General features: G+C 39.8%; 1 protein-coding gene across 3 annotated transcripts in view; it reads right to left on the bottom strand.

Annotated features, from left to right (window-relative positions):
* Window positions 1-415: 415 nt before the first annotated feature.
* GALNTL6 (polypeptide N-acetylgalactosaminyltransferase like 6) overlaps window positions 416-21,577 on the bottom strand; it is a 434,479-nt gene continuing 413,317 nt past the window's right edge. Inside the window, exons 10-13 of one of the 3 annotated variants that reach the window (XM_074541294.1) lie at window positions 16,690-16,806; window positions 10,578-10,727; window positions 6,002-6,110; window positions 4,481-4,715 (exon numbers count right to left, since the gene is read on the bottom strand). In XM_074541294.1, the coding sequence (XP_074397395.1) occupies window positions 6,042-6,110; window positions 10,578-10,727; window positions 16,690-16,806 (336 nt within the window). In that variant the 3' untranslated portion in view covers window positions 4,481-4,715; window positions 6,002-6,041. Of the gene's footprint in view, window positions 4,716-6,001; window positions 6,111-6,136; window positions 6,182-10,577; window positions 10,728-16,689; window positions 16,807-21,577 lie in introns of those variants that run through there. The other 2 variants (XM_005483801.4, XM_074541295.1) reach the window with 2 other exon arrangements.

Raw genomic sequence — 21,577 nt, 5'->3', positions numbered from 1 at the left:
TTCATATGTTCAGATTTTCTTAAATCCAGTGTATAAATCCAGCATAATTCAGAATTATAACAAGGAAGTATGAGGAGAGAAATATTTCAGGAGACCTAAGAACAGATTTGTGTATTACATGTGGTTTAAAAAAAACCAAAACTGTCAGCAACTAACCACACAAATTCACTACATTTTTAAAATTACAAATCTTAAATAGAAAGCACTACACACTAAAGATTTAATAACTCTATTACTTATTCATCTAAAATTTTCCAGTCAAAAGATACTATCTTAGCAAACATTTAGCAAAGTCTCTTGGTACACTACACATAATTGGACTAATAATTTTTCTTTGGGTTTTTATGTTGCCTTTTGGTTTACATTTCCTAATTTCTAAAGGCTTTTCAAAACTTTCAGAAAGTGCAAGATCCTGAAAATTTTATGTAAAAGTACTCTTGGATCCCTGTGCTTTTTTTTTTTAAGAGAATATGGAACATATTTGGGAGGGCGTTAAACAAAGGAATAAATGAACATTATAATACCAGTACCAGCTATAAAAACGTTACTCCTGATCACCTTGTGTTGTTTCCAAGGGCTTTGAAATTATTTCCCTAATGAATCTTGATGGATTAAAAAGAAAAATAAAACCATTAATAAAACCATATATGCTGTGTTCTCTTGAAATGCACTGGCTTATCAGCATTACAGATGCTCTTTAAATAGCAAATGGATGCACCCCTGGTGTCAGCCATACTGAAAGCTTGTCAGTACTGCCTTCCTAAAATGCTCCATCTCCAATCCATCCAGGTAGGCTAAAAGAGTCTCCCTAACCTAGTCCCTTGCAGAAGTTATCAGTAAAAATGCAAATGAATTGTGATTATGACTTTTTTTTAAAACAAAGGTAACATCCATTCCTGCAGAAGTGCCACCTATCTAATCAATTTGGTCAAGCTATTTGTACACGTTTCTTCTATGTGGCATAAGATTTCCCTAAGGTCACTGGAGACATTGATGCCTGGTAAATTGCCCGTAATCAAAGGTTCTTAAGTGCTTGCCAGCTTCCTTTCAAGCTAAGTCTATCTTTATCATGAGGCAGACTTATTTCAGCAGCTAGAGACCATTTATTCATAAATGGATCACACTCAGAAATAATGCATTATATCATTAAAATATCCATACTGCTGCAGAAACATTTGTTCTAAAGCAATCTCATTTTTCTGAAATAACACTGTGGCCAATGAAAGTGAAATCTTGTCACGTCTCTGTAACAAGGCTACTCTCCCACACATGAAAGGCTTTGTTTCCCAGCTCCTCCCCTCTCCTTTGAGCCCTGTCGTCCCCCAGGGCCTCTGTTTAGCTCAGATTCTGGAATATATGCAGGAAAAGAGATATTATTTTGGAGTTTCAGTTGCACTTGGAGTTTACTTCAGTTTCTCCAGATGCTCTCTCCAGTTATAGTACTTTGCTGGCCACAAAAAAAAGGCCAGTTAGCCTTAAATGGAAAACATTTAGGGTAGATAGTGACGAGCTTTCTTAAAGATACAAAGATTTTCTTTTCAGACATCTTGATTAAAGCCATAAAATAATAAATTGAAAAAAACTGAACAAGTCATTAATTGGGGAAATCAGTATAGCTCCACTGAAATGATTAGCCCACATTACTTAATTCCACCCGTGCACTACATTTCAAATATGTTCAGGACTACCTGGTATTAAAAAAAAAAATCTGTGAAGAAATTTCATAGTCTTTTGAAAAAATGTGTCAGAATTAAATGCTCCTGGAGAATTTTCAGAAGAAGATACATCTCTCCAAGCTATCAAATTGTTCATAAGTTTATTGGCTGGAAAAGATATGCTTGCAGGAAGAATAAGAGAAATTCTGAATGGTAAATTAGTAATGAAATACTCTTACCAGTGGAAACCTTTGGAGAACACCCAAGACAGACTTGAACTGAAAGGTAGCGATGATCATTTATTATTGAGAAAACTTTTGCTGAAGGAATTCTGTGCAAGGACTGTTTTCTTTCCCCACAATATCTGAGTAGCAGTGATATAGACTGCTTTTTGACAAAAACTGCTAGAGTTTACTATTTGTGATCAGCTACAAGTAAGTGGAAGGCTTCCTTTGGCAGTGTAAGGTGCTGTGCAATATGACTCAGCAAGGCCTGTAAAAGGCATAGATTTTCTTTGCCCTAAGAGCTGAGACAGAGTAAGGATCCATCCTGAACTAGCCTTGTTCCCATCAGACATCTCAAAATCAGACCACTGAGATGCAGTCAGACACTGAACGATATAACCCTACCAATCTGTTCTGCTTTAGCAATCCTCCTTTGCCTCTCTATTCTGGGCATACAGTGCTGCTTCCAGGACTGACAGTTTGGGGCCAGTTACAATCAGCACCTTGAGGGCTGCATTTATATTTGAGGCAGCCATTTTCTTCTTTTCCCAAGCCCTCTTTCCTCATGATAAGGCTGCAAATAAATGATGCTGTGAGCACCACATCTGGGAAAGCTGAGAGTTTGCAGTGGCTGGGCTGGTTCTGTGTACTGACAGATAAACAAACCTGAAGTATCCTCATACCAGAACCTTACTTCTTCTGTTCCTGAGCACACCATATCTTCAAATTAAATTTAAACAATACCTAAACAAACTCACTTATTCTAAAATCACTAAACGACAACTCTGTGGACACATCCCTTTAAATTATTTGAAAGATCTCTTCAATAACTTGCAGCAATTGCTTAATATATTGGAAATCTCACAATTTCCCCAGTGCACACATCCTGAATGCTACAGGACCTCATTCCCTCTTAAAACTTTCATATGACCTGCAACTACAATATGCTGCCATAAAATAGCACACTGGTACTAGAACCGTCCTCTGGATGAAATCAATGCTCTTTGTGCATAAACACAGCTTAAGGAGAAATAAACAAAACACAGTCACTGCACTCCCTTAAAACAGGATAGATTGCACACCAGTATTTTGGTTAGTCAGCCACCTCGCCAGCAATCAAAACAAGCAACTTAATTATAAATGTTATTTTTGGAACCTGAAAGGAGTTACAGCACAGAGGATGTCATCTATCTTCATTTATAGTGCTTTCATTTGTAAATTCATCTTTCAAGCAAAAGCCACATATTCACTTGATATAAATTTATACTCACTCTTACCTTGAACAGTCTCAAAGTTATCAGTCACATTCCACACATCAGCATGAACTGAGAACCACTGACACCCTTCCTAAAGTGTTTTAGAGGCCTCTCTCTCCAACAGCGTGATAGGTTTGAGGGACCCGTCATAATCATCAGTGTGATGGAAGTCTGTGTTACCCTGAATAGTGCCTGTGCCTAAAGTACCAAAATATTGTAATGTGTGACTTGCACTTCTTGTTTCCTCCCTCATGACATGTACAATACCATTCACTCGCTCACTGTGGAAAGTTCACATGATTTCCAGCACAGACTTAAAAAAACTCCAAAACCACCCAACTGATTTCCTGTCAATTTTTCTCTCCACTCCTCTGTGTCAGGAGCACTGCAAGATCTTTTAAGCTGCACTGCAGGGAGTCAACATGCTCTTAGGATGGCAGCATACCAGTATTAATTTGACTAACCTAGTTCAGCATGCAGTATGCAATTATTTCCCACTCTCCTCCTGATTTTTTCCCCAGCCTATTTTCATTTTAATTTATATGTTGGTAAAGATTCTACTTGTAAAAAAGACAGATAGTCCACAAGCCTTCCATTATGCTGCAGTCGCTGCTGTTACATTTGTCACTAAAAAAAAAAATCTCACCTTGTGTGACAATGGGATTTGAATCACAATTGCTAAATATATCATATATAGAAGTTTGATTGCTTTGCTTTATTTTTCCTGAAGGGGGAAAATGTGAGGGAAAAACCGTACAGTTCATTTCATGCTTCACTACAGTGTAATTCTAGACCCTAAGATTTCGACCATTCCTATTTTGGTAATGAATGGAATGTAAAAGGGAGGTATTTAAAATTAATTGCAGCAGTTCTGAGGGTTAAACCTGCTTAACCCAACCTTTTATTAAGAGAATGTCAACAGAGCATATATCTTGTCTAGGCAGTGCTGGGACATCATTATTCTTCTACCAGCATGTTTAATTCTAAAACCTGGGATTTCTTCAGGTTCCTGTTGGCGTCATGCACACCATAAACCCATCCCAAATCATAGCATCTGCTCCGAGCTACTCACTACAGCAGGATTTGACCTGAGAAACTCTAGAGTTTTGTTTTACTTTATTAACTTGGAGTACTTTTAAACAGTTTTTAAACAAAGTTTTTCCCTTGACCAGCAAGGGAATTTTCAGCCTGAAGTTCTCAGCAGCATCCGGTGAGGCTCTTGGCCAAGTTGTCCAGATACTGTATATCCACAAGGACAGCCTGCTGGCTCTTGCTGTGGCATTTTCTTAATCCTCAGAACAGATTTCCTGAATCTAGGAAATTTAATTCCTGACTCCTTTGACCCAGATGCTGGCAAAAATATAGTCTGCAGTCTGTACGTAAATAGGTGTGTTCAATTTTTTTTTTTCCTTCTAGGAACTGGCCTTGCTGTTAAATTTTTCTAAAACAGTCTTATTAATATGTTCAAAAATCCACTGTTGAGTTTCAGATAAAGGATCACATCTGTTCATGAAAATCTTCTTCTCAGCTGGGTTGCAATCTATGCAGCTGCTGCTTACCGGATGGAACAAAGTTTTGTCCTACAGGAATAAAAAAAAAATATAATTAAGTAGCAAATGCCAAATCATTGGAAGTGTTCTAATTTTACAGAACATGGATTAAGAGAGCCCTGTTTGAAATGATTTTTTGGTCTCTGTGCAGTAACCTTGTGTAATAACAAGAGCTATTATTAGAAAGCTGTAGAGAATGGAATTTTCTTCCCTTGGGCTATTATCCTTTATGAAAATGGGGATTCAAGAAAGAGGGAGATATCTTCTGGTCTTTGACTAACAACTGCATAATATAATGAAAAAATAGAATGTCTTTTAACATCTCTGCATTCCACGTATTTGCTTGAAGCCCATTTAAAGGTCTGAACCTGAAAAATGGATTTGTTTGGGGCTCTTTTAGAGAAATCTTGCTCTTGACAGGGTTGTGTTTCTTGGCAGGGGGAGCTTTAAAATCTTCAACTTGGTGAAAACTTTAAAAATGAATTATTAACTGAAGTGGTGGACAGATGGACACAGGATTGATGTTCTCATCCCATTCAATGCCTGTGGCCTTGCTAAAACCAGCCACTGAAATACGCTCTCTCTCCCAATAAGATGGAAATTCTAACACTGATTTAGCTCCATATGGAGATTTTTTGAGGGCAGGCATGGATTAAGTTGCTTAAAAAAGCATATTTACGATGATTAGTTTTATTAATTTTACTTCACAAAACTGGAGTGAATAGTAAGTAACCTGATGTGAATCTTCGTGAAAGCAGTCAGTTGAGCAGGTGGTGAGTTGGGAAGTTTCAATATACTTAGTTGATACAGGCAAGTGTTTTTAGAAAGACAGATGTGGGAGTCATTAGATGGTTTGCAAGTTTCCAGGGACTATACTGCATCTGTTGAAATAAATTTCAGATTACTCTTGGTAAACCACATTCAGGCTTTTCCCCTCCATGCCAATGATTGCCCTGACACTATTTATATATGTTTAATACTAATCCAGGATGTGCCTGCTTGCCCAGTTTGTGATAAGAAAAAAATCTACTTGTCAAATTGCAATTGATTAAAAACTGACACAAGTACTCTGGGTGCTGAGCAACAATCATAGAAACTTATCTTTAAAAATACTGCACATTCAAAAAAAACTGCCAACAACAAAAAGTACAACAACAAACAGAAACAGCAGCTATTTAAAACCACTTTGAAAAATTGGTTTTCTTTTTCATTTATGAAAGATTAAATTCACTGATTTGTGGTTTGTGAAAAAATGGTAAAGTACAATGCCTCTTTTTAAAATTAATATATGCAACAAAGAACCAAGTCAAAAGTACCTTGTGCTCTGGCTGAGGGGGATGGTGTTACATCTGCCTTTCACACTGTTTTACTTTCAGCACTGGCCTTTCCCCAAAAGCAGTGGATGACACACACTCCCCCAGCAGTCTGAAATTCAGAGGCATGCCATCAAAGCTGACAGGACCAAATCAAACGGGTAGAGGCCTCTCTCTCATGTTCTACAAGGAGATCAGGCAGGACACTTCAGCTTGCAAGAAGGGGGTAGCTGTACTGTGTACAAAAGACTACAGTGTCCCTACTAGGATGAGGTGGGCCTGCAAGAACTGCCAGGCACCCCAGGGGGAGGTGCAGGCATCCACCTGCACCTTGCCAACTCCTCCTATATAACGAGAGCTTGATGCAGTGGCGCTGTCCAAAATCAGGACACAGTGACTGTGCCATGGCCAACCTGCCTGATATGGGACCTTCAGGAAGGGGACATATGGTTTTTCTTGCAGTATAGCTGGGCATAAGGGCCAGCCAATGTATTAGGAAGTCAAAGTTGGAATGCTAGAAGTTTTAATAAGATAGCTGGTACAAGAAGAAAGGAAACAACTTCAGCACAAAAAACTTGCTATGAAAAACACTCAAGCCGTTCCAGAGAGCTGGCAGTCTTTCTTACAGAAATATCACAGGCAGGCAATTTTTGAGCGAAGCATTATTGCTGCTTTTATTTACAGAGTCTGGTTATTAGGATAGAAGAGTGTCTTTTAAGAATAGGGACAGAGTTACCACTCTGGAAAAACTTCTGGCTGACTTAGCAATATATAAAGGCCTATTAATTTATCACCTCAATTTCTCTTTACACCAATGTTGAGAAACCACAAGCACTCTTGTGGAGACATTTCTAACAGCTGAAAACAGCAGAATATTTTTTTCCTTCTGCGTGAAGGCAAGCCTGAAGATTATTTGCAGAAGGAGAAACTCCTCCATCGGATAATTGGTCTTGACAGTTCAGGGGGGTTGGCAATGACACACAGAGCCTTTCATTTCTTATAGGTCACTGCTGTAACTATGGCCAAAGTCAAGAGCAACTGGAAGTCATTATCAGCTGGTAGTAGTTTATCTGAAATCAGTTGATAGCTCCAGTGCAGCTTCAGCAGGACTGAAGTCCATATGATAAAAGCCACTCTATGATATGTCTTTGTCTGTCTGAGGGAATAATCTACACACCTCCTGCATGGCAAGTGAACTGACTCTTACAGTTTGTCCCTGCAGCTGTCAGGAGACTGTGAGTAAACCCCTGTCTTCCGAGTACAGTTCTGATGCTGTCAGTCTAGCATAATCACTAGACTCAGGGTAGAATTATCATATAATGAAATTGATTTTGCACAATTGTTTCTTTTTAGAGACTTACTAAATCAGCCCTCTGTTGGATACTTCTGCTCTACAAATAGCAGTAGAGGATCTGTGGCACATAAACTGAATCACACTTTATCAGAATCAGTGCACTACCTGTCAGGCTACCAGAATGATGCTACATTGAAAACCAGAGGCATATTCCTTCACTATGAGGAACAGAAATTTGTAGGCACTGCTCATCACTGGCTCTGGCATGCTTAGGAAGCAGAGTCAAAGAAATAGCTTTAGCTTAGGAAGCTAAAGTCATTCTCCCAAATATCTAACAATTACAGGCTATTTACATTTATCTATCTAATATCTTACATTGCTCCAATATGGTGCCAATATTTCTTGTCCTGGCATTACTCACATTCTTCTATTTACAATACAACCCACAGCAATGTTTGCAGTACTGCTTGGATTTATTCTGCTCCATTGCTTCTTACAGGGTTTTCTCAAAGGTATACTTGGCTGTAGACCAGTATTTCAGATTGGTCCTAAGAAAATTGATTACTTAATATTGCAGACTTATGAGACTTTCAAATAGCTGCCCAGATGTAGTTTAAGCAGTATGGGAATAAGAACAGTTTTTTGACACATGTTTATTAGTGGCAGTTTTGGCTTCATTCATCTGAAAAGAATGTGCTTTGCACGCTCTGAGACTGCACTGCAATGAGAAGCAAAGTGCACGTAATGGGGGTAGGCTGTAGATTTTTTCCAGAAGAGCACTCCTTATCCAAAGTAAAATATTAATGTATTCTACTTGCCACTAAAATATTTAAGCTGTTTTTATTCGCCAGGATCCAAAACCAGGTTGTTACGATTTCTATGCTGTAAGAATATGGAATCTGAAAATAGTGCCTGGCTTCAAATAGCATTTGCAAAACCTTGTAACCATTTCACTGCTGTAACTTTTTATCAGTGGCTCAAGATGCAAATAATCATGAGACTCATCTTTAAATGAATAAAAACCTCTTATCTTCTAGTTTTATAGAAATAATATGAGAGCAGGATAAGAAATGCTTCATATTAGGTTTCTAGGCTTCTTATAAGACATTGACAAGCAAGGTCATTTCTCCTAAAGCATGAGAAGAATTTTTGGCAGGATGGATACATGACCATCCATTAGGAAGCTACAGTGTCTATAAGTGGCATAGAGAACAGAAGAGAGTGGCTGACCAGCTCTCTGTTTTTTTTAAAAGGAAACATTTTAAAAAATGTTTCCTTTTAAAACTAAGAAACTAGAAACTAACTAAGAAAGTTAGTTCCTTTAAAACTAGAAACTAACTAAGAAAGTTAGTTTCTTTCTTAACTACATTGTTACTCTCATTTATTTAGGATGCAGATTTACTAGCATATCATTCCCTAGGTAAAAGGCTCTAGCACAGATCAGTTTTTGTTTTGTAGGGGAGAAAACACTAGAAGTTCTATTGTCAAGATGCTTTCAGAGCTGGAAAAGGATTATATCATATGTAAGGTTTTTGGAGGTGTAGCTGTACTGCCAGAAATCTCTAATATAAATCTGCCCTTTACCTGAGGAAACAGATTACAGGAAACATTAAAAAATACTTACTGTGTAGCAAACTAAAACTAAGCTTAAAGAAAATCACATATATATAGTTCTATTATTCCAATGCAGTTTCTTAACTTGAAGGTTTATGCAAATTGACCAGCTTGCTGTCAGGTTGCGGTTATGGTTAAGAATGTGTCAGTACTTCCATCACAACAAAACTTTGTGGTGTTTCTTGCTGAGATGGAAATGCCTGTCCTGCACTGAGAATTTTTATATGAGCCCTGTCAGCCTCCTGGAAATTAAAAATGAAGCTGTGCAGAGAATTTAATAAAACTTACGCTGTGTATTTTTTCCAAATGTAATTTTTTTCAGTACCTGCTATATTCTGTCCTCATCCAATGAGATGAGCCTTACAGAGTGTAGCTCCAGACTTGCATTTTGTCTTATGAACTGGCTATATTGAGCAACAATGAAGTGCTAAGAATATGAAAGCTTTTTGATTTGCAGCTTGGGTAGGCAAAAAGAGAAATTGTAAGGGTTTTGAAGCAAGAAGGGATTATTATGGCATTATAAAGTCAGATAGGCAGCAATACAACCACCACAATTTATATCCTCTAAATATCTGCCCCATACATTCTAACTTTCTTACAAGTAATACCTCAGCTTCAAAGGGATTACATTTCTGGAAAATCTTATGATGGATCTCGATTTGCAACATAAATAAGGTAAAAAGGCACAAGCTAATAAGTAGGCACTCAGAAAAAAAGCATCAGGAGAAACCTGTTTTTAATGGTTCTGAATTAGTTTTGTACTATATATATATTTAAAATATAAAACAATATTGAGGTTTATCCGGCAAAGATCAATTCCTGCTTCTTTGGCCCCAGCTTAAACAAGGTGAAGGGCAAGGCACAATGGTCAAAGGAAACTGGAGCATGTGTGAGAGAAATCCTCAGCCCTTCAGAGAAATCCTTATTCTGAATGAAATAGTTTACTAATGAAATCTTTAATCAAGACAACTTGCTGATAAACTATTAAAAAACCATAAAAACAGCAACAACAACAAATCAGTAGCATTACCAGGACTTTTTACCACAACTGAAACTCTGTCAGTTTCTAGTTTGACCTCCTGTTTTCAGTGATTTATAAAAATGGGCTGAAATTCAGCAGATCAAAATAGTTTCTAAGCTGCTTATCTTTAGTTTATAAACTCCTGCCTCCTTTGGGCTTACAGCAGTGCTTTTAATGCTGGGTGAGTTTTTGTTTTTGTTGGGTTTTTTTTTGTTTGTTGGTTTGTTTTGGTTTTCAGGGGGAGATTTTCCTGCCACTTATAATCTTTAAAATGTAGTAAAGTACATTTAACTCATGAGCAGCATGTCTTGCTGCTGTCACACTGGATGAAAATATTTCCAACAGTGCCTCTGTTAAAATGACACAAGCATCTTGAAGTGCCAGAATGGTAAAACACCTTTCAGGGAACAGATCCAATACAGACACCCTCTGAGCTGGATCAGATCCATTTTCATTTAAATTTGACCTAAATATCTGAATGCTCAAAAGGAACATGAATATGTTTACAAAGATTACCACAAAACTAAATTGGAATAGGATGTGGTGGATTTTAAAACAGAACTGCTTTGACAGGAAAGCACAAGCCTGTGCTAAACAGAATACAGGCTCAAGACAGTCTGAACCTCCAAGAAGCCCACAGTGACTCTGACCTTCCTATAGCTCCAGTGCTGGTTTCCCTTCATCCCGTGACAGTCATACAGTGTGACAGGGCTGCTGTGCGAGATGGCGTCGAAGCAGAACTTCCTGGTGTGAAGTGGCTCCCCAGGGCGGATGTCTTCTCTCCAACCAAAGGTGAAGAGCTGGGAAAACAATCAGGCAATTCAATCATATATTATTAGTGAAAAACGTTTGAAATAATACACACAAGCTTAATGCAGGATGCCCTTTTTGCACACCCCAGGTGCTGGTTAAATAGGTCCTGCCTGTGTATGATTCAGTGATGCCAGCTGCCTTAATTAAAGTGCATCAGTGGCCATATAGAACATATCCCAGGAAGGCACAATCCCAATGTCGGGGAAGGAAGAAATCTCTAGTGACACAGTACTGCAGAGAGGAGAGGGGATATGCTGCATTAAAGCCTTCAGTTACCCCAGTTAAAGCAGCACCTGTATGCACCAGGATTCCAGCTCCGGAGGACTCAGGAAGTGCCGCCAGTGATGTTCCTTTAGCCCTCATTTGGTTCTGAACAAGCTACCCAGAGAGATTTTCCCATCACAGCCTCTCTCCTGTGTTTAATGAGCAGTTTCCTTCTGTTTATAAGGGACACTGTTACCACAGCCTCTCTCAACTGTCTTTTTCCCCCAAACAACATATGTTAAATGATCTTCATCTTTCTACTTTGAAACATGTGAGCTACAGGCAGCTTGTCAAACCCCTTTTTCTCACTGCCTGAGAGGAGTCATGGAGGGTCACAGTTAATAGAGGAATCCTTCTCAATTAGACACCAGCTGTCTGAAGTGATGCTGTGACACTGCAGTCTTTCAATCATCAGATAAAGGTGACAGTTCTGACAGCATCAAATTTAAAGATGTGGAGTGCATTTTCCTTTCCATGGACCTATCCTTGCAGAAAAGAGGTTGCAGGCTGTAAATTACTACCTAGAAGCTCTGTCAAGAACTGTGAGGTTATTTTATTTTCTTTCTTTTTTTTCATTTTTTGAGTGAGTGCTATTCTTCAGCTTTCTGCATGACTTTTGATTTGCCATAGGAAAAAAAAAAAAAAAAAGAAACTAACACTGAGAAAGTGAAGCTCTCTTTAAATGAGCAAACTTTGCTAGCAGAAACTGTTCAGCTGAGATGGTTCACGTGCAACTGCACGCAAGCTCATTATCCAGAGAAGCAGCTCCCCAGACTGAATTCAGACTGTCTCCAACATCTCATCTCAGCTTCTTTTTCATCCTTATCTAGCACCCTGCTCCTCCAGTGTGTACATTCCCTGATAGAACCAGCTATAAACTGAAGCTTAATAAATATCATGTGGGTCTGATCCTGAACAATTCTGTAGTGGTTCCCAGGTTTTAACCCTTTCATTGCTATAGTGATCTTCTTTCCATAGTCTTCCTAAAAGAAACACCTCTTAAAAATACTGCCTCGTCAATGCTGCACCACCCTCTGAATACCATATTTGAAAGATCTTACTGTCTCTCTTGGCTTATAGGCCCTAAATACAAGCATATATCAGGATATTTACCTTTTTTTTTTGTGTCTTACTGTAAGCCCTTGTTTGCTTAGTTAACTGCTGTTACTCCCTATTTATATCTGAGGCATTATAGGTGTTCTAGAGAGTGTTTTCTTAATCTGTCTGTGTGTCCTGCTTATTTCTTCCATCTCCCAGAGTGCCTTTTACATTTATCTGCAGTAAAATGCAGTGGACAGCTTTACCCTTGTTTTCAAAGCAATTTCTGCTTTTCAAAAGGTTCAATCTTATCCCACTTTTCTTCATGTTTCTTTGAAGCATCATCATGGACTCCCTACAATAACATCATTTCACAAGCAAAGATAGAAGTAAGATTTGGTACAGAGAAAAAAAAACGCTGCTGTTTCTACAGGAAAAGAGAAGCCTAAGACAATTTTCCTTTAACGAAAAGCCAACAAAAGCCATTTTCTTTATCTTATCCTTTACCTTTCTACAGACACATAATAAACCTAGAGTTCAAAGTGATGAATAACAAATACCTAGAGGAATGGTGTGGAACAGTGCTTCTGTGATATTCTCACTCTCATTAGTACTACTGCAGAGAGAGATTCTATTTCAGGACCAGCCTCATCTTTCCCAGTGGGTGGCTCACCAAATTTCTCATTCTGTGCATGAGCTGTGAGCTGAGGGACCAATTCTTGCTGCTCTCTGGACCTTGGCCTGAGGACTAGTACCCCACTGAATGCATCGGTACACCTGAAAGAGCTCAAGCCAGCCTTTAAATCAAATGATACTGACCCAAACTATTACTTTGCTCTTTTCCACTCCTCTGTGGTTTCTGAAGACTGCCAGGGCTGTCTCCTGTTTGCAAGTCAAGACATAGTAACAGCAGAGGGCTTTTATTCCCTTCCACTGAAAATGAAGATCTGTGGAATACTAGATATCAATGCTTAGACTAGCTTAGATTCTTTTTCCTCCTTCTTTATCCTCCCATTAAAAAAAAAATGTTTTATTTTTAAATCAACAAGTATGTCTTCTCCCTAGTGATATTATAAACCCAACCTTTTTAGGCACAGGAACTCAGTTTTAGGACTAAGAGAGAAAAGAGAAAAAAAATCAGAAAAAAAGTTATACTTCTCTATACACCCAAGTGGTATTAAGATCTTGCAATTACAGACACAACATGAAGATGTACAATCTTTCCAATCTCATAATTCTAAGCTTTCCTCTTTTAAACAGCAATTTCCCTCTAGTTAAAACTGAATCTGGCCAATATAAATATTATATCCCCGCTGCATAATGTCCAACAATGCTACATGTTATTAGCTGGAGCCCTGAGTATATAATGTTCTGCCTTGCCAGCACTTGTCACTTTGGATTTCATTGCTCCTTCGTTAGGAACAAACTGTGTCAGATTTTACAAGAAGTGGCTGAGCCTTTTTGTACCCTTTTTGTACTTCATTCATTTCTGACTGCTTGTTGATTTGAAACAAGCTGCACAAAATTCCCAGACACATCATTAACAGCAGCCTGATTCTTCACCTGCAACACATGGGGCTGCTGTTCACTGTTCCCTGCTGGACCCAGAAATCCTCTGTCCTGGCTCAGTGGATGCTCATTCTTCTCTTTTGCTTTCTCTCATACCAGAGTCTGTAAAACACAGCCCCATCATCTGTGTTTGCAATCAAGCAACCCCTCAGCCCCCATGCTTTGCCTTTTCATGTAGCCGAGCCCTGTCATGCAGTAACTGGGAAATACAGCTTTCCAGCTTCATTTACAATTGGCACAGGGCCTGAAGAACGATTGCCTGATAGAGCCATTGGCCTGGGACTATCTCTAGGACAAAGGCCCTTTTGATGCCATTAATGCTTTCCAGCCTGGCAACGTCGCTCAATTACCTGCTGTCTGGCTGGGGTCCGTCAGCTGGCGCTGTGCTCTGACTGTGCCATTACACTTGAGGGGACTACATGTATCCCCATCCAAAGATGAAATGCCACATTTCAGAGCTGGGCCCTGGCTTGAACTATATCTCCAAGTAGAGAAGAAAGAGCTGGGCATTGCTGAGCCATGTTAGAGATGGTGCCCATCCACCCATTCCTTGGCAAGGCTGGGGAAATTGATGAGAGACAGTGATACTTGTCATTTTCCTTTGCTGCTGGTTATCAGTCCAGCAGAGCCTCAGTTTCCCCTGAAGCCAAAAGCTAGCTTTGGGAAGATAGAGATGGATGAATGCAGTGCCATGGCATATCCTCCTATCCTTTTACTTCCCCTCTGGTTCTCAATTTTGGGGTAGGTTGCCAAAATCACAGTGACACATCCTCACTTCTCACCAATGTCCTGTTTACCAGAAAGCCTGCAAGCACCCCACAAACCTTTTGACTGCTGCTTGCCCAGGCGCTTGCACAGCTCTAAGGTGCAAGGTCATCTTTCTCTCCTGGGATCTGCTACAGGGCTGTGCCATGGTGTCTGAGACTTCAGGTTTTAATTCCTGCCCTGGTAACATGACATGAATCAAGTGCCACAAAGGATCATCTCTGTCTGGCAACAATGCCTGTTGCACTGGTCACATTAAGCTACTATAGCTTGCCACTGAACTCTGCAAATTTATACCAGAAGTTACAAGTCCACCTCAGCATCAATTCATGCTATTCGAGATATGATCATAAAATACTTGATACTTTCATTAATACTGCCAGTTTCTACTGGTGTATGCAGAACTCATCGAGGCTACAAATTCCGCGAGATCTAAAGAAGGAAGCGGAGCGCTGTGAGGCTGGCCCGGGGCTTGATGCCCCACAGACGAGTGTGACAGCAGCGCAGGGCTGGCCCTGAGGGGTGCTGGCCCTGAGAGGTGCTGGCCGTGAGTGGGACTAGCGGTGAGGGCGGCCGGCCCTGAGGGGGCCGTGGCCCTGAGGGGCCGTGGGGCGGGCGGCCGGTGCCGCGGCGGGCCCGTTCCGCTGGGCCGCGCTGCCCCCTGCCGCCCGCCCGCCGCACCGCAGCAGGGATGAGCCGCTCCCGGGAAGTCTTCCGAGCTCGGCGGCAGTGCCAGAGTATGCGCGGTTCCCCGCCAGCCCGGCGGAGACGATCTGTGCTGTCCCTGGGGCACACGTAGATCACCGAAGTGCTTGAGGCTTCCCAGCCCTGGTTCTGGGATCTAAGGAGCTGGCTGCTTGAACTCCCTTTGTACTAGCTTCACCGGCAGATTCTAAGGAAGTCACTTTGTGTCCTTAGCACAGAAGAAAGACCTTTAGATCCAGTCTGATCCCAAAGGTTGCAGGAACCTGGAGTACGCTGAAACATGGATTCCTCCCTAACATCTCTCTCCCTTCGTGTCGTTTCCCCTTTATTCCAGCCTGTACTCTTTCAAAGGATATTTGAAGTCTCCCTTTTCTCTGCTTACATTTTTTTTTTTTTAATTTTCTCCTCTTTTCATCCAACTTTTTTTTCCCTTTCTCATATCTGGCAGCCTCAGCATTCCTCCTCCCTTCTTGAGGAGGGCTTGGAGCTGTGCAGATTTTAAAGCCAGAGAACACTGTGATGCATTTAGTCTGCGCCATACAAATTATTTCAATTAACTCCCTGTACTACTGTATGTCTTTCAGAAACTAAACAATTATATTTATCTAGTTTTGGCACCCTATCCCCAAGCAGTATCTTTGGTAGCTATCTGAAGAAGTCATCCTTCAACAACTTCCTTTTTCGGGCCATGTTGTCACTTACCTAAATTGAGATAATCCTTCAGTTTCTTGGTTTCATGCACTTGCAGCTCTCCTCCTGCATTTCTCAGTATCCTCAGATCATGCTTTTTTGACCTCAGCACTTCAAATACCCCTCAGAACTCCTCTCTCCTGAGCTTTTAAGTTTTTACAGTGTCGTGTGACTGCCAAGTCAATTTTTCTCCTCAGCACTACAAATCTTTTACTAATCTTGGACCTTTTCCTGTGAAAGACTTGCTCACTAAATTTGCTAATAAGTGGTTAGGTCACACTTTTCATTGGGATTCTCCTTGCTCATTGGCAAGACCCATGGTCTGTAAGTCATGATCCCTTTCCTATGGCACTTACAATGAGTAAAAATTAGAGCTCTTTTCCTCCATACTCCTGAGAACTAATAGTTTTCTACCTAACCAACCTAAATAAAAGCTTTTTTTGGCGTCTTTATAATTACTTGTCTTTTGAAATGCTTTTTTTTGCTTGCTTTTACTCATTTATCTCACTTATGCCTCATATTTGTTTAAAATAGAACTGCTTATTGAGATAAAAGCATAAAAACAGACAATGACTGGAGCTGTAAAAGGCCTGGTAATATAGTTAAAATAGTTCCAGGTAGCTCAACCAAAATCAACATGTTTTCATGACACGGTGGTAGAGAATGGGGCCTGAGAAAGCTCTCTGGGCATTGCAATTCCTTTTGGAAATGAAGACGGCCCAGGTGGCTGTTGGAATTTCTGAAGTTATGTTAAGGAGTACTTTGTAAAAGCCATGAAGATCAGGAATAATTCAAAAATTATTTCTACACTCTGTTTTACCTTCAGAAAAAGAGAAGCCCTCAGGAAATGTTTAAAAACTGGGAAAGAAAAGCAACAATGTTGCCTTGATTTCCTCTTTCCACCATTAAAATAAATACCTGCTCATGTGACCATGTTCGCTCTGAGCCGTCCTTCACACAGATGTCCAGCCTCAGCTCAGTCCCCGTGGCTCCATGTTTGCTGTCCACACACAGGTTGGCTGCCACGTTTCGAATCTGCAAATCCAATCAGCAACATTTCACATTACACTGGGCTGCAGAACAGAGCTTTCAGCATCAGGGAGCCAGGGCTTTAGCTCTGAAGAACTTGAGATTGACTATCAGTTAGTAAAACTGGTAAGAATTACTTTTTACAGGGTAGAGAGCTGTGTCCTGGAATGAACTACTCTTTATAGGAGCAGCTTCAGAAGAAGCAAAGTTTGAAATATTCTGCTTAACAAATGAAAGGTAGGTCTTAAGAAAAATACCTTCATGCAAAAAAACTAAAGAGAAAAAGAAGTTCAAAGCTTGTCTAACTGCTTCTTCCATCCTATGAGAGCAAGAGAGATCAACAGTATTAGAAGGAACTGATTTCTGTACGAGTCTCTCCCAGGCATGGGAGCAGTCAGCACGCATTAGAAATTCAGGCCTGGCCTGCTCCAATCCATGCTCTTACTTTGACACAATAACACCCTTGTAGATAAGGTCACATGTTACTCCCTGAAGTGCATAAAATTAAAAAGTACTTAACAAGTCTGCACTGAAACCTAGGCTTTTAAAAAGTACTTAACAAATCTGTACTGAAACCTATGCTTACCCATGGAGGTTCCTCCTGCATGCCTGCTGCAAACATTGCAGGGTAACTTATTCTTAAAAGGAAAATCTTGTTCTTGAGGCTGAAGCAACTGAGTAATAATTAATCTGTGACTATCAATCATACCAGTTATGTACTACTGCTGACATGTAAATTTTCTCTGAAACATTGGGTTGAAAAGTAGATTTGCCCACTGCCACCAAAAAGAGCAAAATCCTAACTTTGTGTTGCAAATCCATGCACATTTCTCCTTAAGTTCCTTAGCTGGGCTAGTTAAAAATCCTTTAGACACCTCCATAATGAAAAGAATTTCTTACCCTCTAAATGAGACAAACAGAAACTGAGTAACCAAAGTGCACAGAAACACACACAAATTCTAAACATATATAGAAAGCAGGTGCATATTTTGACATTCTGGGTGCTACTTTGATCCTTTTTTAAAAGAAAGCCAGATGCTTTCTAGAATGGAGATACAACTGAGTAGTCACTTGTGCTTCGTCATGAAAAATACTTTACAAGTCACTGCTGTTGCCATAATATGCCTAACAAACATACACATTGCCACTGCATACCTCATACACATCCCAAGGATGCAAAACTTCACAGCATTCCACAAAACATTGCGAGGAAGGGAAATCCTTGTGCATGCAAGACACGTGCCAGAGCTACTCTGCTCTTTTTCTGATTCTGCAGGAGTGGGATCCAGTCTATTAACCATGCTCAAGAAAGATTTACACAGATGGGAACACAACAGATAGTGAGAAAATGTAAAAACTGTAAAATGTAAAAATTCTCAGGAAAGGTTTCAGGAGGTGCATTTGTTTAGCTTAGAAAGTTGCAGACTGGGCAAAAGATGGGCGAGCATCAGTTTGAACAACTGACTCCAGGAACATTTGATCCTTCACCAGGGCTCAGAGAAACATTAAGAAAAAAATTTGGACCAGCCCAGTCCGAGGATATTTTTTGTTTTTTCAATAAAATAAAAGTTGCTAAAGATGAGGTAAAACACACTAGCTGTTCATACACACAACCAGATACAGAAATCCAGCACTGGGCAGACCCACAGTAAAAAAAATGAAAGGTGATTAGTTCTCAACAACCTTCATTTTAATATTATCCAGCAAAAGAGGCAGGAAAGGATAATGAGGGGAATAGAATTTAATGTCTCTTTTTAAAGTTTCATGTGAAATAACTTCTCAGAGTATAATTTTTTTTGGAGAATGTTCAATCATGTCTCAATGCACTTAAATTTCCATTGCATAGATAAAGATTTCTGGTCTAATAGAAAATTAAACGATCCATCAGTTCAGTTCTTACAGCATGCAAGTTAATTAAAATGGAACTGCTAACAATTGCCATTAATAATTGGGTATATTTATGTGACTCAGAATTGTAAAATGACAGTGAATACACTCCACATCCAATTAATGCTTAGTGCATTAAAAGGCTTTCATAATTTTGTCTCGATGGCATCGCTCCATCCCAGTCTCTCTCATTTGGACTGTGTAGTAAATGTGTTCAGTCCATTTCTGGAAAAGGCTTGAGCTGAAGCTACATTTAGTTCCTTCACTGCTGGAATCTCTCTCACATTCTTTATTTCCTCTCCTCTTCCCTCTGCTCCTGGAAGGTTTGCTTGAGTTAGTTTTTCCTCTGTTTTTTGCAGCTTACATGTTACCTCGTCCTTTTTTTTGTTTCATCCTTTCAGCTGCAGAGGGGTCATGGTTTGTTTTTTGTTTTCTTTTTGTAATAAGGCATTTCAGTCAAGTCTGTGCTTTTGTTCTCTGGCATTTCTGTGTGGCCTTGGCAGTTGCTAGAAACTGAACTGAGCCATCATGCCAGAGCCAGAGCCAAGGGGAACATTCTGCCAAGCATCAGCACCACACAGCCTGCAATTCCCTCAAGATGCTTTCATGGACAAAGGAAGGAAAGCAGAAGCACAGGGTTTTTTCTTCTCATTTATACACCAATATGCTTTTGAACTGCTTTGTCTCCAGTCACACAGCACAATGGATTTAGAATTTTTAAGGTTATGAGATACAAATAGAAAACAAATAGCTAGTGATCCTAACATATTTCCAACATTTTCATTTGTGACCACAGATGAACAGGAGATAGATTTTATCAGCCATGAAGGTAAGGCATTGAGTTACTACATACAAAACTTTTATGCTCAGCCTTAAATGCCATCATTTGTACACACAGATAAGCATACAGGAAAATCATGTTTCCAAGAACTTCAATATATGCACTGACAAGGACGGTAAGTGGTGATATTAAAGGCTATTTCAGACTTAAACAAATTCTTACAAAAGCACAGGACGCTCTCTCTAAGTCATCATACATAGTTAGTTCTTGAAATGCCACCCTAACTCCCTATGGGCACTGTAGTCCTTGCAGAGAGCAGACGAGGTGTAGAAGCATAGAGAATACAGCCTCCTTGAGACAAGCAGTTATACTGACCAATATTCTTTGGTAATTCTAAAACTCTACAACTTTTCCCAGGCAAATGAGTTCCTGCAAGACTTGCTGTTGAGGTAGTAGCTGATGTCCTGGCTCCTGCAGCCTTGCCCCACCTGCCCTGGAGCCAGGCTGTCACCCAGGTGCCACCCACTTCACCCTTCATGGAACCTGGCAGTGGTGAGCCAGAGTGGGAGAGCCAAACTCCCAGGGGTTCTGGGAGATGCCCTGCATGCTCACCATGACATGAAATTCTCCGTGCCAAAAGCAGAAAGAGGGAAAGTGTAGCAATCTAAAGACAATTGTATGTTCAATACCGTCATCTGTGAACAGTGACTGTGAAGATGGTGTTAGGACAATGCTTATGGATATCGCAACAACAGAAGCACCTTGTACTATCAGTTTATGTAATCCTCTCCCCTACATCTTATTCAATGCCTTAAATATGAAAATGGATTTAACTCCTAGAAGACATTAGCAGTACTCATTTATGTTACTTTTCTTTTGTTTGAGCAGCACTTAGAGCCAGTTTTAGTGCACTGCTTACATACTCAGATAACCCTAGGGCCACCAATGTCTATGGATCAAATATATAAAAATGAGCCACTTCTTCTGTCAACCAATACACAGTAATTTTAGAACTATTTATCCTTTGTGTGAGCCATGAGAAAGAAAAAGTCAAAGGTAAAGAAGTCAAGCACTGCCAAAAACCTCACTGAAGAAACACGAGACTCTTACTCAGCGTGACATTGATCCTGATAAAAGAATTTGAACAGTCCAGCTGTGCAGCACTCGGTCTGTGCAGGGTGGGGTTATATTGCTTTTGTTCAACAGATGTGTGACACTTGCTGGGCTCAGACTGATTCATTAAGGGTATAAGGATGACACATTTTAAAAGAAGGAAAATAACTGAAAGAGAAGTTAGTGAGCTCTTAGGCTTTCTTCTTTTTTCAAATGTGCCACTTGACTTTATGTGTGACATTTTCATGTCAGTGCTGTAAAAATCCATGAGTTGGGGGCAGAGAAAGGAGCACTCTCAGGTTCTGCTGCTTAGCACTGCTGCATTGACTGAGACACTTCCTCATTAAATTATTGAAGTTCATGTAGCAGCAAGTGAAACAAAGATTAAATAATTCCCTTTTGACTGAGTAAAGCAACTTTTTTGCACCATCTTGACTATAGAACTCATGAAATCTAAAATAAATGACAATGTCTAATATTATATGATTGATTTAATGCAAAATGTGTTTTCAAAGATACTGGAAGCTGTGATATCTGCACAATATATTCGTTCATGCTGGATCACAGCTTGTAAATTCATGAGCACTGCCTAAGAAAACACCTTGTGGCAAATTCACACCTATTGTTTTAGGTAGCAGGACTTCAAATTCATACTACAAATATATAATTCCATCTTAGAAAAAGCGTGAGATGTGTATTACTGTTTTCAACTCATACCAGACTTTCTAGTATATTCAAAAGAGTAAGAAAAAACCTAATTGAAAACTTTCCTCTTTTCCACAGTGGAAAAGAGTACAGTTACACCACTCAAACACAGAACTGCCAGTCTCACTAACATTAATCTATCTGGATTTGCTGTTACATTGCTCTATGGCACATATTTCAGATGTTACAAGGCAGAACAGATTATCAAGGGTATGTAGACCCTGTCAGCTACAAGGACAAAGGCACAAACACACATAAGAGATAGGGCCATGACAAATATAGAAAAAACCC

The sequence above is a fragment of the Zonotrichia albicollis genome, chromosome 5, assembly GCF_047830755.1.
Source record: "Zonotrichia albicollis isolate bZonAlb1 chromosome 5, bZonAlb1.hap1, whole genome shotgun sequence".
Classification (NCBI taxonomy): domain Eukaryota; kingdom Metazoa; phylum Chordata; class Aves; order Passeriformes; family Passerellidae; genus Zonotrichia; species Zonotrichia albicollis.
The sequence above is the reverse complement of the archived record's forward strand: the minus strand, read 5'-3'. Positions and strand labels throughout refer to the sequence as shown.